This window comes from Aythya fuligula, chromosome 1 (genome assembly GCF_009819795.1).
Source record: "Aythya fuligula isolate bAytFul2 chromosome 1, bAytFul2.pri, whole genome shotgun sequence".
Classification (NCBI taxonomy): Eukaryota; Metazoa; Chordata; class Aves; order Anseriformes; family Anatidae; genus Aythya; species Aythya fuligula.
In genome coordinates, this window is record NC_045559.1 from 88,701,645 (window position 1) to 88,718,145 (window position 16,501).

The window sequence follows — 16,501 nt, forward strand, 5'->3', positions numbered from 1 at the left end:
ACATAGGAACTGAATGACTTGTCCACTGGAAAAGAGTAAGTTACTGGCAGAGAAAGCATTATTTTAAGAGATGCTGACACCTCCTTATCCCTTCTCTCAACTCCATGCATGCCTCTGCTCTGCTGTCACTGTATGAAATCGCAAGGAGAAGGTAACTAGTTCAACCTGAGACTGTCCCTCCCAGGTTTACTATCAATGGCTGGCAGCTGGTAAAGTTTCTGGACTTCTGCTTTTTAAGAGAAAAGAAAGAGCTATATCCAAATGCCAGAGCCAGGCCTTGCTCTTAAAGGCTGCATGCACATACACATCCAACTGGTTCATTTCTGCCATCCTCCCTTCCTTTCTTCTCTTTGTCCCTGCTATCACAACAAAAATGCACTGGTTTAATTTAAAACTGAATAAAAAAGAAACTTGTAAGTAAGTTTTAAAGATGAGTTTCAAACCAGAGCAAAGGACTGGTTAACCACCCCTTAGACTTCAGAAGGCTCTTTTGGTTTAGCTTGAGCTGTTCCTCAATTCCTAAACCTGAGCAAAGCCTCTCCTATGAGGGAAACTTGGTAGTGCATAGTGCTCCCTGCGTGCAAGGTCAGCAGCGTGCTTAGCGGCAGCAGGGGCACGGCTCTGACCCAGCCTGCTCACAGATTGCTGTGGGAAATGTCACCCCTCTGGCCTTTTATGAGATCCAGACAAACCTGCTGGTCACACTTTGTGCATCAGAAAACAGGAAGAGGTTAGGAAGCTGCATTTGTTTGATGCTTTGCAACATGTATGCAACAGCAAGGCCTAGCAAATTAGTAAGCAGTTCTGTGTAAATCTATGTAGATATGGTAAACCATCTCTTGGGCTATATTCTGTGAGCTGACTTTTCTTCTGCTCTGCTGCCACTGTTGAAAGCACGGCTGCAGCTTCCACCTCTGGAGTATCAGGGGCACCAGCCTTCTGGCCACACGTCCATCTTTTCCTGCTCTGCCACCCCTCTCCCCCAACACTTCCAGCATGAAGTAGCAGGCTTGTGCCACACTGGAAGAAAACGGGTTTGGCTGCAACACAGGGAAAATGCTCCCCTCACTCTCCTGGATTCAAAGGGACATGGGCGGCCTCCCAGTCGGCGTGGCCTCAGCAGTCAGCAGGTGAGAACTATCCATGCTGTTGCAACACTGAAATGCTGGCAAGAAAAAGAGAGAAATGCCCACTAATAAAGCCACAACTTACCCTCACAGGCAGGTAGGGGGAATGCTCATCGTCCTTTCACACACTTCAGCCATGTGAGACAATCCACCATGTTACTCCTAGACCTAGACTCCTAAAGCAGCCCACCCTGCAGACGTAGGCAGCAGGAGATGGAACCAAAGATGTTCAGTATGACCACACAGACTGCCACCAGTTGAATTAAATGCGCATCCTTATTATGAAGGAGTGCTACTAAGCTCTCCTGATGGACCATACACAAGAATGGGCAGGGATTTAGCAGTGAGTGGGGAAAAAGTGCACTTTGAAGACAAAGAGAGATAATCAAGGCCCTGTGTAGGCAGGTGCAGGGCTGGGGGTAGGACTCAAGACTGCAGTTACCTTCCTAGAGCAGGAAACCAAAGCAGGCAAACCAGCTACGACGCAGCTTCCTATTTTGTCTCTTCTAGAGCACCAGAGAGCCACAACACCTTCTGCAGCCAGCACCTCTGGTCAACTGTGTTCAGAGTGTGCAGACAGCTGCTATTTCCAGCATCAGGGCTAGCAGCATGATCCGTCCTCCCTGCTCTGATCTCTGTGCAGGGTCACCACCACTCCTCTCACCCCTTCCTTCCCTTTTCTGTCACTGGAGTAGAGCAGATAGCTTCACTTGCTTTGTCGCTGGAAAACCTGACACTGCTCTGGAGAGGTGCTGCATTTATTTAAAAGTGCATTCAATTCCCAGCATGAAGCTTTTTGATCTTACCGAGGGCAAGCTCCCATTTAAAAACCAGGTTAGCTGCTCTAGCTCCTAATGGGAAAACAGTTAGGGATGGAGGGAGCAGCCTCACGGCGAGGAAGGCTGCTCATCCCATGCTGGCAGAGGCATGAAAGCAGCTCCACATCCAAGAGCCCAGTAACAAACCAGCTCAGTGTTTGTCCCAGGTTGGCCCCAGCACCTTGCACCTGACACAGTACGTAACTGAATTGCCTTCTGGTGAAAGTCGTCCTCAAGTTCAGATGCAAAACTGGCTCCTAACACAGCTACGTTATTAATTTGTTGAATGACAAAAAGAACTGCTAAGGAAGCAGGTAATAAAGGAAGCAGTATGTTTCAAAACTTAACAAAAACACTGATATGAGATTTCAATAACTTCCAGTAGGCATGTGTCACAAAAGAAGCTCTGTTTGGAGCAGCTCGTCAATGCCAAAACATTTAGTCTCATTACTGTAGATGCTTAAGCAGGCATGGCTTAGGCTGCTTTGTCTCACTGCAGAATTGATCACTGAGGATTACAAATGGAGCAGTAGCAAAGGTTCTGCAAAGGAGGACACAAAAGCTCACTGTTAGAGAGCTACAGACAAAATACCCAAGTACTGGGTGGAAAACACTCAGAAGCGTAGACTTACGATCATATGACACACAAAAAGAACATCAAGGGCTCAAAAACACACACTCACAGGTAGGAAATGCCAGGATTAAAACTACCCATGAAACTCTTGTTCCTTGCTGGAGGTAGGGCACTGTGATATGATCTTCAGCTGCAGGATCACACGCTGTTTTGTCTGAGGAACCTGTACCACACTCCACATGGGGAACTTGAACAGCGACTCCGCAATTATTGATATGCGGCCTTGAGCTACCAGGTCACTGAGTGCTACAAATTTTATCTAGATCAGACGCAAGCACATTTTAGCAATCTTTCCAGTCAAATGGCATTTAAGATTCTTTATATTCATATAGGGGACTTATACCAGCTGTGGAAGGACAGACCATACTTGACTCATCGTGAAGTCAGTGCAGCACAGGCAGACTGCATGATATACAATCTGCCAGAACAGAGTGTCCCTTCACTTCTTTAAAAAGCATTTGACACAGCAGAGTAAGTATGTACTGATTCAGCACAGTGCATCCTGCAGCCATGTTACGGTTGCTCTGGCCCAAGAACTGGACTTACCATCTCATAGAGTCATGGATCACAGAAACAAACATGCTCATTCTTACTGTCCTCATTACACATCTATCGCCGCACCTTGTATCCTGCACACAAGCTGAATCCTTCACCGAACACTCGGCTATTTTCCCTGTGCATATTTCTCCCCGGTACTCTCAGTACAGTACCACACTGCGCATCGCTACAGCACAACGAGCTGCTTAGCCAACTGATTGGGGCCAGCTCCCAACAATGCTTGTGTCCTGTGGCCCCATTACAGCCACCTAGGTAGCTTTACACCATACTGTGAAAACACACTTTTTCTCTGTTACAACTTTAATGGATATAAGAACAACTCCGAGAGCTGGTGGGGAAAAATATCAACCCTGTTTTACACATATAGGATTGAATCTCAGAAATCAAAGGCTCTAACTCTTTCTAGCCAGCCAGTCTAAGAACCAAAGAAAGCGTTTGTTCGTTCATTCTCTTTTCTCTTGTTTTGTATCCTTCTCCAACCAATGCAATTGTCATATGAATACAATTTGTAATCTTCCATAAGTGGAATTCCTTAAGAAAAAATCTATAGCCCATTACAGCTGCTCTTATACATTTCTCTGGCACAGAACTTCAATCAGCAGCACCTGTCCCTCTGACACAATTCTTTTCTCAGACTAGGATGTTTGAGGGGACGTCTCACAGCTGTGTCAACCTGTGGTCCCAGGAGCAGGTGAAACCATTTGGCACCATGTGGCTGATTGGATTTTCCTCCTCATTTCCCTTCTGCTTTCTATCTCTGCAGCTGAGAGCATTAAACTGATGAGGAGGTAAATGTTAGCTTTTGCTTCTTTTGATGTGATTTGTGGCATAGATTTTTCACAGCTTACTGTGGGTGAAGTCCCTGGCACTCACATCTCCATTAGATTGTCCAACTTTTCTTCTCCATGCCTTCCCGTGAACCTGCTGATGTGTAACTGCAAATAACAGAGGATACAGCTGCCATCAAAATTCAGCCCTGAGGCTCAGAGAGAAGTCCTGTCTGATGTCTGCAGAAGGAAAAGTAAACAAATCCAAGGGATGCTTAGAGAATTATTAAGTACCCGTGCTAGAAAGGGAATTTACTTAATGGAAACCACAGCTGGTCTCTCTTTTCCAGTTTTCATATCAAACTTAAAATGACTCCATAGCAAATAGATGTGAGGGCAGAACGTGGTTTACTTCACTCTGGAAGAGGCTGTCTTTTATCGCAACTTCAAGAGGGTACAGGTATCATCCAGTTTTTGCAAATGAGAAGCAGAAGTTTAATACAAGAGATTATCTGTCTCAGATGTAGACATGGACAAAATGCACCTTCTGACCTACAAATCTTCTGTATTTATCCTTCTGACACTTATCAAAAGAATTCAAGCTCCATTCGTTCTTTGAACTCTAACAGCCCTTAAAAATATCTTCTGTTATCTTTCAAATCTTCTTCTCAATCCTAAACTGAGATCAATTTAAAAACAAATCTGCCCTTTTTTTCTTGTCTTAGCCCAAGCGTCAATTAGAAAACCCTTCTGATCAACTTCTTTGCCAGGGAGAATCATCCCAGGATCCACACTTTCAATCCAAGAGTAGTTACTGTATTTCCATGCTCGTAAGACCTTTGTCTAGCACTGTGATAAATCCTCACACCTCCTGGACTCTCCTGTTCTCTGGACCTAGTTTTGACTTCCTTTCCTTCTCTCTCTTTTTGCATCATAGACTATCTCCTTTTCTCTGACTTTCCTCTTGGTGGCAAGAGAGGTAGTTCAGAAGACTGCACAGTCACCTTTTATTCTCCCACTTTCTGCAGGCTCTTCTGTGAAGGAAAGCCAAACCTGATCAGTCACCCAAACATTGCGATGTCCTTCCTACTGACTTCACGGCTTTACACAGATGGGGTGACATTACAGAGCAAGTAAAGATTCTGGTTCTGACATGTTTTTCCCATCTTTGACAGCAGTCTTACTCCTCCAACTCCTCTACCTTTTGATGGAGACTAATTCTTTTCTGAATCCCTATTGTCTCAAACAATAGAGTAGAAAAAACTCCAAGCTTTACATTTTCTTCTTTCACGTTGTTTGTGCAGGTATTTTTCCCTGGATTCCCAGCATGCTTTCCATTTTTGCTTTGCAATCCCAGATACAGTCTTTTGTGTGGCTTTGTTTAGTTTCTCTATGACTTCCCATAATTAGGGATCTTGCTGGGACCATTAGGAACCAGCAGAACTGGGTAGGTAGTTTCAATTTCTGATCCCTCTCACCCATTAGCTTTTTAGAAAAGGTTGATCCAGGCTACAAATAATCTCATGTCCTTTTTATAAGCTGTTCTGTGATTTCTTACAAAATTGCTGCATGCAGTAGAATTGCTACTGTACTCTGCTTCAGAACTGATTACACCTTTGTGTTATGTAAGCTCGGATATATAACCCAAAGCTTTTAGCAGTAAAGTGTGCCTATCTAAAGGCCACAATTAACCTTTGAAATTTAAAGAGTTAATGCATTTGTTCCAATGTCTGTTCTAACGCAAAGGGCCAATTTACTCTATGTACTTTTATTCTACAGATTTTAAGCAAGTGGTTGACAAGCTTCCTAGGAGAAATCAAGCATCCTCTGTTAAAGTCCTGTCTCCTTAAAGAAAGGCTGGAACTTGGGAGACGCAGGTCCAGCTCCCTGGGCAACTCAGGGAGTTGCCCAGGTTTTCAGAGTATCCTTGGATAAACCACTTAATATCCTTGTCATCCAGTTTCCCATGAGTCATATGGATGCAGTAACAACCTCTTTCCTCACAAGGCAGTTGGTGAAGGTATTTATAACAGTAAAGTGGTGAAGTGATGACGGTGCTAAAGGACTGGGAATGACTGGTGAAAGGGGAGCAAGGGAATGCTCCATGTCTCATCCTAAAATGACAGAAGTGAGGCAGAGCCCAAAGGACACATGACGTGTGCCTATGACTAATGTGTCTGTGCCCAGTACACTAAAAACTAAACTAAAGGCCCCAGGAATGCTCGGCATTTTCTCATTCATTGTTATCTAGCTCTCTCTTATCCTCTTTAGTGTTTCCATGCCATTGCCTGAAAACTCAGAACACACAAACATTACCTCTTCATCCAAACCGAAAGTAAACAGACCCTTTCACCAGCTGGAGCTTGTGGCAGAGTTGTCTGTCCCTGGTGAACGATTTTCCTGAAACTGCTCCACGATGAATGGACAATTGTAGTGTTCTACTCCTCTTGCTTCTTTTCTCTTCTGTGTTTGTAAAGATCTCTACTGGAAAGACATTACTACTGTTATTATTAGTGAAGTATTCCCAGCAGTGTGCCAAGTATGTTAAGCATCTTTCAGACATAAATATTCATTCAGCAAGGTCCATTCTTACTTACAACTGAGCCAATGGCAGAGCAACCCCTCCTTCGAGGAGCTCACTGCCAATGAGCACATATACTCTCAGCAGGAGCGAGGAGTTGTGAGAGTAAGATGAGGCTGACCAAGGAACCCTTCAGCATAAGCAACGCTAAAAGGAAAAGCAGGGTTGCAACCCTCCTTTGTAGCTTGAGCTCCAGACAGCCTTTCAGCATTAGCAGTGGTAATGCAGAATATAATTACAATCAATTGGTGCTGCAAAAAGCTGCACTCTGCAGATGATGATAAGCAAAGCTAACATGTTCCATCACGCAGCTGCAGGGATTGTGCTCAGTGTCATCACCTTCGGGGCCCTCTGTGGTCTCCGTCTAGCCCAGGTCTTTGCTCTCTTTTCTCTTCTGCGTGCCCTTAAACTCTTCCTGATGCTTATGACAGTCGTTTATTTTTGCCTCTTACACAAATGCTTCCAGACAGACTGCTAGTCTGATGGGTCTTGAACTTCAGTCCTCGATCCAATCTTGTTTCATGGGAACAGCATGTTCCCTCCTCAAGGAGAAAGAAGAGGAGTTGGGTCCTTCTTATTACAGCAAACAAAATAGCTGTTGCAAACCTTCAAAACTTGGGATTGTCAACTGTGTTTCTTCAAACTGGAGTGGGCAATGCAAGCAGCTACTTTACCGAGCAGATGGTAAGTGCTGCACAAGAGCTAGGCATTATTCAATAATCTATTCCTAGGTGAAAATCCTAAGACAACAGTGAAAAATAAAAAGCAAGGAAATGCTGAATTTCTATGCCAAAGAGCACTGAAGTATTGTTTCAGAATTTCAGATGAACTCCTAGATCCAGTGTTAATATTTGGGAACATTCTTGCTATTGGAAATGCATGTCTGCCCTGAACCTCAGTGCTACAAAGCCTCTGCTTTCACATGTGGTATAGTCCTCCACTTAAAAGAAAAATCAGGAAAAAAGCCTAGAAATTAAAGTTTTCAAAATGTTGAACATTCACCAGAGTTGAACTGTATGAGCTGATGCCTCCTGACCATACATTACTTTAATCAGGGCCCGTCAACCCCATGAACCATGACTGGCACAACTATAAGCTAAACTGCTTAAATCAGTCTAAGCCTTTAGAGCAGTTTAAGATAACTAAGCCACTTAAACTCATTAGTACTAAGAGTTAAGCAACATCAATGGCATGTCAGAGATCTTGTTTTAAAGCTACTCTAGCACTGCAGGTTTCTCTAACATGAACATTTCCAACTTCATTAACTCATTGCAAATTTCTGAGTGCAGCTGTGATCTGCCTTGTGATCTTGCCTTGATGATCACAGAATATCCAAGAATATCCGAGTTGGAAGGGATCATTGAATCCAACTCCCGATGATCAATCCTGATGCAATCCACAACACAAGTGTGAAGTTGCTGGGCTTATCCATCTCTTAATGGATATATAACAAGAGCAAATTTGACCAGAGAATATAGAAAACTGTCTTACTGGTTTTGTTGATATACTTGAGAGAGGTTAGATTTATATTATTTCTTGACATCATTTGTTATATATCATATTCTTTTGTGTGTCTGAATGTGTGGATATATCATATTTTTAATGTAAGTGTGGGGGGGAGAGAATTAAAGAGCATGTACAATGGTGAGATGAGATGGCTTGAGGCTGATAGGACTGTATTACTCACGAGTGGCAAAGCCTCAGTCAGATACATAGATCATTCCTGGAACTCAGTGTTCTGCATTTTAGAGGAAAAACTCATAAATATTTTTAAATAAATGAAGTCATGTTCAGGAGTCTTATTCTAGTACGTCAGTAACTCCACCTTCCCTTACAGAAGTTAACTGAGCATCACACGCAAAGTTATCTTTGCTGCTTGGAGGGGAGAGGCAGGTGTCAGGGCAGAAGGAGGGAAGGAAGAAATGCAATGGGTGCCAGATACACTGGGGACTTGCCCTCGTGCACTGGGTCCTCCAGCAGCTGCCAGGGAAGGAAACCTGGTCCCTGCTGTGGCAGAAACAGCAGCTAAAGATTTTTATTGGCCAAGCAGGCACTTGGCAATCATCACTTTGCTGCCCAAGACAAAGACCTGTGTTGCCTGTGTTTGCATTAAACTTGCCTCTTTAGCTGCTCTGGACTTGTGTTTATATCATATCTTCTTCTACAGCTTCTCTCAGAAGAGGAAAAATGTAAATATGCACCTTAAAAAAATAAAAATTGACTTTTCTTTCTGACACCTAGTTATCATGATGAATGGTCTGACACCTTGCCATAACCCTTGTTTTTAGCCACAGAAGTGTTCTTTATTCACAATGTACTTATGCTTTCATTAACATAAGCCAGAAGCAGAGGAGGCAAGAAAAAGGAGCCTGATACAAAGAAAATGGCAATACTTTGAAGCTCTCTGGGAAGAGTCAGAAGTCCCAGAGGAGACAGTTTAATGAGCAGAGTCCAGAGGTGGATGTAGCTCTCAGGCCTGTCACCTTGACATCATCATTTCTCAAGTATTTCTCTGTATCCTCCACGCCATTCTCATGCCAGAAAGGGGAGCTGAATACTGCTGCAAGGACAATTTTGGGTTCTGAATGGCTGCAGCATTCACGGTATTGTGTGAATTAAATTTGATACAGCTTCCAAAGTATTAAAAGAAATAAGAAAAATAGACCGAGAGTGGGGACATTAGAATTTAACCACAGTCCTCACAAGGTTTATACATTGCTAGAACATCAGCTCTTCATCAACCTTTCACTATTTGAGATAAAAGAGAAACTACTCATGGTGGAAAACCATGATTTAGATAGATTTACCCCAGGAAGAAGCCCTAAAAAAAAAAAAAAACAAAAAAAAAACAAATAAAGCCATGCCAATCTTGTCTTGTTTTACACGCATTTATGGGTTTCATTTTGTCACAAGGGTGTGGGTGTTGGTAACAGTCCGGTTTAGAAGCATTTGCGGTGGACAATGGAGGGTCCGTATTCGTCATACTCCTGCTTGCTGATCCACATCTGCTGGAAGGTGGACAGGGAGGCCAGGATGGAGCCTCCGATCCAGACAGAGTACTTGCGCTCAGGTGGGGCGATGATCTTGATTTTCATCGTGCTGGGTGCCAGGGCTGTGATCTCCTTCTGCATTTCTGGGAGAGGAATGGTTGGAAAGCTGCCAGGCAGAGAAGGACCTGGGAGTGATGGTGGACAGTCGGCTGAATATGAGCCAGCAGTGTGCTCAGGTGGCCAAGAAGGCCAACGGCATCCTGGCTTGTATTAGGAACAGTGTGGCCAGCAGGGCTAGGGAGGTGATCGTCCCCCTGTACTCAGCTCTGGTGAGGCCGCACCTCGAGTACTGTGTTCAGTTTTGGGCCCCTCGCTACAAGAAGGACATCGAGGTGCTTGAGCGGGTGCAGAGAAGGGCGACGAAGCTGGTGAGGGGCCTGGAGAACAAGTCCTACGAGGAGCGGCTGAGGGAGCTGGGCTTGTTCAGCCTGGAGAAGAGGAGGCTCAGGGGTGACCTTATCGCTCTTTTTAGGTACCTCAAGGGAGGCTGTAGCGAGGTGGGGGTTGGCCTGTTCTCCCACGTGCCTGGTGACAGGACGAGGGGGAATGGGTTTAAGTTGAGCCAGGGGAGTTTTAGGCTGGATGTTAGGAAGAACTTCTTCACTGAAAGGGTTGTGAGGCATTGGAACAGGCTGCCCAGGGAAGTGGTTGAGTCACCATCCTTGGAAGTCTTCAAAAGACGTTTAGATGTAGAGCTTAGGGATATGGTTTAGTGGAGGGCTGTTAGAGTTAGGTCAGAGGTTGGACTCGATGACCTTGAGGTCTCTTCCAACCTAGAAATTCTGTGATTCTCTGTGATTCTGTGATCCTGTCAGCGATGCCCGGGTACATTGTGGTACCACCAGACAGCACCGTGTTGGCGTACAGGTCCTTACGGATGTCCACATCGCACTTCATGATGGAGTTGAAGGTAGTTTCGTGGATGCCACAGGACTCCATACCCAAGAAAGATGGCTGGAAGAGGGCCTCGGGGCACCTGAACCTCTCGTTGCCAATGGTGATGACCTGGCCATCAGGGAGTTCATAGCTCTTCTCCAGGGAGGAGCTAGAGGCAGCTGTGGCCATCTCCTGCTCGAAATCCAGGGCGACATAGCACAGCTTCTCCTTGATGTCACGCACAATTTCTCTCTCGGCTGTGGTGGTGAAGCTGTAGCCTCTCTCTGTCAGGATCTTCATGAGGTAGTCCGTCAGGTCACGGCCAGCCAGATCCAGACGGAGGATGGCATGGGGGAGGGCGTAGCCTTCGTAGATGGGCACAGTGTGGGTAACACCATCACCAGAGTCCATCACAATACCAGTGGTACGACCAGAGGCATACAGGGACAGCACAGCCTGGATGGCTACATACATGGCTGGGGTGTTGAAGGTCTCAAACATGATCTGTGTCATCTTCTCTCTGTTGGCTTTGGGGTTCAGGGGAGCCTCTGTGAGCAGCACAGGGTGCTCCTCAGGGACTACTCTCAGCTCACTGTAGAAGGTGTGGTGCCAGATCTTCTCCATGTCGTCCCAGTTGGTGACAATACCGTGTTCAATGGGGTACTTCAGGGTCAGGATACCTCTTTTGCTCTGAGCTTCATCACCAACATAGCTGTCTTTCTGGCCCATGCCAACCATCACACCCTGATGTCTGGGGCGACCCACGATGGATGGGAAGACGGCACGGGGGGCATCGTCCCCGGCGAAACCGGCCTTGCACATACCGGAGCCATTGTCAACAACGAGTGCAGCAATATCATCATCCATGGCTGGCTTCGGGGAGTTGCGCGGTCAGAGGCGGGCGGGCGGCGGGAGCGGGGCACGGGCGGGCGCACGGGGCGAAGGCAGAGCTCGCAGTGACCCTGAGCACCTAGTTTCCCAGGGTATTTCAAAACCGTGTTCTGAACACAAATGGAATAGTTCAGTTGGAAGGGACCTTCAGAGACCCCCTAGTCCCGCTGCCTGACCACCTCAGGGCTAACCAGAAGTTAAAGCATGTTCCTGAGGGCATGATCCAAATGCCTCTTGAACGCTGACAGGCACGGGGTACCCACCACCTCAGTAGGAAGCTTTTGTGTTTGACCACCCTTGTGGTGAAGAAATTTTTCCTAACATCCAGTCTGACCCTCCCCTGGTGCAGCTTTGTGCTGGTCCTGTGCATCCCCATCACTGGTGACCCGGGGCAGAGGCTGGCACCTCCTGCACAGCCGCTCTCCTGCCACTCATCCCCCCGCCTGTACCTGTGTCTGGCATTTCTCTGCCCCAGGGGCAGAACCCACTATTTTCCTTGATTGAACTGAATTCCCTTGATGATTGCACACTGCTCCAACATCTCTAGATGAAAAACAGACCCAGCCCGTAGGCTCTGGATCTGGAGAGGAAAAGCCTCTGCCGGTGGCTGACCTTCCTCTCCCTGGTGCCTGTGCTCTTTGCCTGAGCTGAAGCAGGCACTGCCACAGCTGTGACACTTCAGCTTACGCTGATTTCTGTGTGAAAGGCTGGCACATTTGTACAGAATGATTCCCAAACTCAAAGCCCTTTCTAACCAGGCACAGCCCAGTGCTCTAGTCCTACGCTTTTTTTCACACGTTAAGAGATACCGCAGCAATGACAAAAGGTACTTCTGAAAAGAAGAGGAACTTTGTGGCGACCTCCAACAAAGCCAAGGAGTGAATGCACCAGAGCTTTCCAAATGACAGTAAGATTTCTAACATGAGCACATACACACATTTTGCATCATCTTATTCTCAGAAGTGGGTGATATTTAAGTTGTTCTATCTTAAATTAAGCAAAAAAGGCCTGATGAAGACACCTAACATGGAAAATTTCAGCACATTTCAGCACTAAATTCTGAACAACAGAATTCAGCGAAGTTGTAAGCAACATAGGGAAGAAAAAAAAAAAAAAAAAAGAGACTCTAGCAATGGACAGACTTGTGCAACCTTACCTGTGAGTGAAGGTAGCTATCACTGCCTAGGATGAGCACACTCAGGAGGCTACCTTCCCATACAAGAGAGGCAGAGCTGTACCAGGGCGTTGTTTGGCACTGCATTCCTGCATAGCTCTAGCAAGCACCAAAGACCAAAGACTGGGAGAACCAAGGTAGATAAAAAGTACAACAAAACAGAGGCCTACAGTAAGTTTGGGGAATATTTGTATTTTCTATGTATTTTTACAGGCTGTATGACTGCACTTTACAATTCCTGGAGGAGGGCAGGGCTATGTTTCTGGTTTTGGTGCAGAACAGATATAAAAAGTGGAGAGATTTAGTTTCTAGGTCACAATGCAAGCTGTCAGATATTCCTCTTTCTGCCTTTCGAAGTGTGGTGAGTCTCCAGTTTTGCTGAAGTTGTACTGAACTCCTTTTAACTCTGTGTGCATGCTCTTCAGCTGGATTAAGTAAATGCAACACTACTCAGGAGAGGTCAGGATCCAGTCGTACTGATCATCCTCTTCACTGGCAGTTTACAAATAAAATCTTATTAAACCACTTGATACAGACAGTCTTTATCACTTTCCATGTTGCCATAGCTGCATAATTAAACAGGACTGGAGTGTAAAATGCATTTGAATTAAAAGGTTTGGGCTCTTTGCTACAATTTTTTTCATTAAATGACTCATCTATTGATCAAGTCCTGCAATTACTGTAATATTTTTCGTTTCCCTAGCCATGAAAATGTGGCGGATAATTGGTCACCCCAAACACGAGTGCTGCACTCAAAATGTTTAAAATTATATCTCTTCTGTTTGTATGCAGTAGGGTTTGGATTTTTCTCTATTTTTTCCCAGTAGCTATACATATGTGATGGTTCTTTGTATTTCTTATTTCCCCACCACCACTCTCAAAAAGTATACGTTCCTCTTCAAGCTTCCCATTCTAACAGAAATCCCGACATGTTATAATGAATTAAGTAATGTTGTACTTTTGCACCAAGAAAATAAATTTTATATTTCTCCTTAGAGCACATCCACCTTTGGGAGTTAGATCTTACCCGAGGCTTTAATTTGCTAGTCTTAATTCTGCAAAACTGTTCAACCTCCCCAGCTAGGTTTACGGCCAGGTTATTTCACAGGAGCCACAAGTGAAGTGAAGGTCTATGCTAAGGAGGCAAAATTGTTTACTTTACAGTGGGCTGTGCTCCTGCGAGCACAAGCTGGAAGGGCTGGTTGCTGACCCAACCCTGAAGACCATGTAGCAAAGCAAAACAAAGTCCACGGTGGATCACAAACAGGGAGATTCAGCAGAGAGCAGCTCTCAGGTTTCACTGGCATCAAGACCAACCTCCTGGATACCAGAAGGGGGGCAAACAAACCCTCTTTCCCCAGTGCCTGCCCAGGGAAGGATTAATTTCTCATGCAGTGTTTTGCTGTACCTGAGCGTACACAGCTGGTCGGAAAGGCCTTCTACATGGAGTACAGAAGCAACAGCACAGGGAAGAAGGTGCTGCACCGGGATTTTGCTTGCGTAGCGTGCATGTCCTCAGCAATAAGCAGCACTGAGCCTAAGAGGACAGCACAGTCAGCTTGAAGTGGCATGGCCTGTGAAGGCCACACAGCTCCTGGGGAACTCTTCATTGGTGGTGGGATTACTGATGGAAGCTGGGTTTGCCGACTCCTAAATCAAAGCTATACGTGTTGCAATTCAGTAGACCGCTGCAGCCATGTGTTAGAACTGACACATTCCCAGATCTCTCTAAGGGGGAAAGGTTTTTCAGGGAGATTGTATTTTCCTGACTCCTTGAAGGACTGTGAAGTATGTGCACTTGGTTGAGTGGCCTCTGAGGATTTCTGCAAGGACACAAAGTAACTGGAGGGCACAGCTCAGGCTGCTATTTCATTCCTCCTGTGCCCTGAGGTTCTTTAGGAAACCTGGGGCACTTCAGAGGCCTGTGGTAGATGCTCAGAGCCACCATTTTTCCCTGAATATTCATATGCCCTGGGACTCGTGCATCCCTTGGCTCTGCCTGGAGCTTCACTGGCACCACTGCCGTCAGTGAGCAGTGAGGTATCACCACACACGCTTCAGCACACACTGCTGATCTCCATCCAGCACCATAGCACAACCCCTCTGCATGTCAGACAACCCAGGATTGCCTCTGGCTCTCCAACCATCCTCGCCAGGACTCTCCTTTCTGTACTGCTGCCCAGTTTGCCCATGGCTTCTGAAAACACACTGCTTTCTTTGTTCTAAGCAAGCTTTTGAACTTTGGTATGTTTATTCTAAAAAGACAAAGGATGATACAGGACCAGTTCCCTGAAGATATCAAAGCCCCAGCCTGTCACGGAGATCATTAAGAGTCCAGGTGCCTGTACTCCCTCTTGGACTTGGCCATTTGCCTGACAGCACCTACCACAGCACTCAGTTTTTCACTATGTCCTGCAGCTCACAGTTAAAGCAAACTTCCACAAGTGTTCTGCCAGTGTAAGGCCAGCCTTTTGCAGAGCAATCCTACAGCAATGGCAAGAAGAGACTGGGTAGAAAGCCTAGGCCAGGGATTTTTTTCCTTGAATAATTAAGTAATTTTCAATAGCATTCTCAGTGGTGTTATTAAAATGCCATGACTCAGATATAGCTGTGAGAATGTTAAAGACCTGATTTGTTTTTCTGTTAGGAGCACTGATTTGTGTGCTTGGGATTTGCTCTTTGCAGGGTCAGAACAATTTAGTGTCTTTATCTCCACCACTTGCCTCTAGCCAGGTTCACTTTTTGATTATGTTTTGCTCTCCTCTGCAGCAAAAGGTTTTAAATTAACACCTAATAAACTGAAATGGTGAAGGAAAGCATAATGGATTTTTGTCCTTTACAGAATCGTAGCTAAATTACAGTAAAGTTTTGACCTTGTGCTTAGGGTAGTACTGGAAAGAAATGGGTGGACACATGCATGATTTTTGCAGACAGCCCTTTTAAATATATTTTGAGTCTCAATGTGACATTGTGGGGGTGCTGACTAGCTTGTAAAATACTGGATTACTTGAATCAGCACTCATTTGCAAATTCAGAACCAGAGACCTGATCCTTAAAGTCACTGTTTTGCTGATGAGAACGTGTTTTATTTTTTAAACTGACACAACTTTTCTTGTATCAAAGAATGCATTTTATCTCAGAAGATGTATTAGGTCAGTGATTTGGGCTCATGAGAGACTGAAATAGTAACGTGTTTAACTAAAATAATACAAACCTGAAAAAAGCTTGGTATGGAGGAAAAAACAACCAACCGGAACCCAGCCACACCTAGAAAAAAGATCACCTTAGCTCTAACAGCTTAATTCCTTTTTTTTTTTTTTCCTTTTTTTTTTTTTTTTTTTTTTTTCTGTAGGAAAAACTGTCATTCTGCTCTGCCATGCCTGCAGAGAAAAAGAAGGTGATTCTGGCTGACCTGCAGTATTGTTGCTGAACATCGGAGAACATCATTTGAACCTTTTACTATTCAGGTGCCATCAAAGCACTGCAACACCATTAAGCCATAAATGGCAAGTCTGTAAGACTTCAGGGAGTTTTCCTCTTCCTGTACTAGTTTCATGCTGTATCTCCGCCTTCTTAAGATCACGCTGCCCTGTCCTGTAGTGAGCCTGCTGCCCTTCCTAATCTTCTGCAGCCACCTGCTGTGACAAACATCCAGCCACTTGTTGTACCACCTCGTGTGTTGATATAGTCAATAGTGGCTAACCTGGCAGTGACATTTCCAGACCAGCTCCATCTGATGCAGCTGATACTGCTCCCCAGCCTGAGCAACAACTGGGCACTGTGTACACACACGCAGTGCCAGACACTTGAGGGTACCCTGCAGCCAAAACTTGCAGACCCTGGTGGCAGTGTTGAAGCACCTGGTGCTGCCCGCACAGCTGCCTATGCAACACAAGGCAGAAGTGGAGCGAGGAGGCAGCAAGTGTCTTCCAAAAACCTGGACCCCTTCACCCTCCCCTTTGCCTCTCCTCCAAACCCACCTACCCAAAACTGAAGGCCTGCTCCCCCCGGTCACTCTCTTGGAC

At 45.4% G+C, this 16,501-nt stretch overlaps 1 protein-coding gene across 1 annotated transcript; it reads right to left on the bottom strand.

The window, feature by feature from the left end:
- Positions 1 to 9,354: 9,354 nt before the first annotated feature.
- LOC116487373 (actin, cytoplasmic 1-like) lies at positions 9,355 to 11,356 on the bottom strand. Its single transcript, XM_032184256.1, has 2 exons — positions 10,343 to 11,356; positions 9,355 to 9,616 (listed from the first exon to the last, which is right to left on the bottom strand). The coding sequence occupies exons 1-2, from the start codon at positions 11,276 to 11,278 to the stop codon at positions 9,425 to 9,427; spliced, it is 1,128 nt and encodes a 375-aa protein (XP_032040147.1). The 5' UTR covers positions 11,279 to 11,356; the 3' UTR covers positions 9,355 to 9,424.
- Positions 11,357 to 16,501: the final 5,145 nt, after the last annotated feature.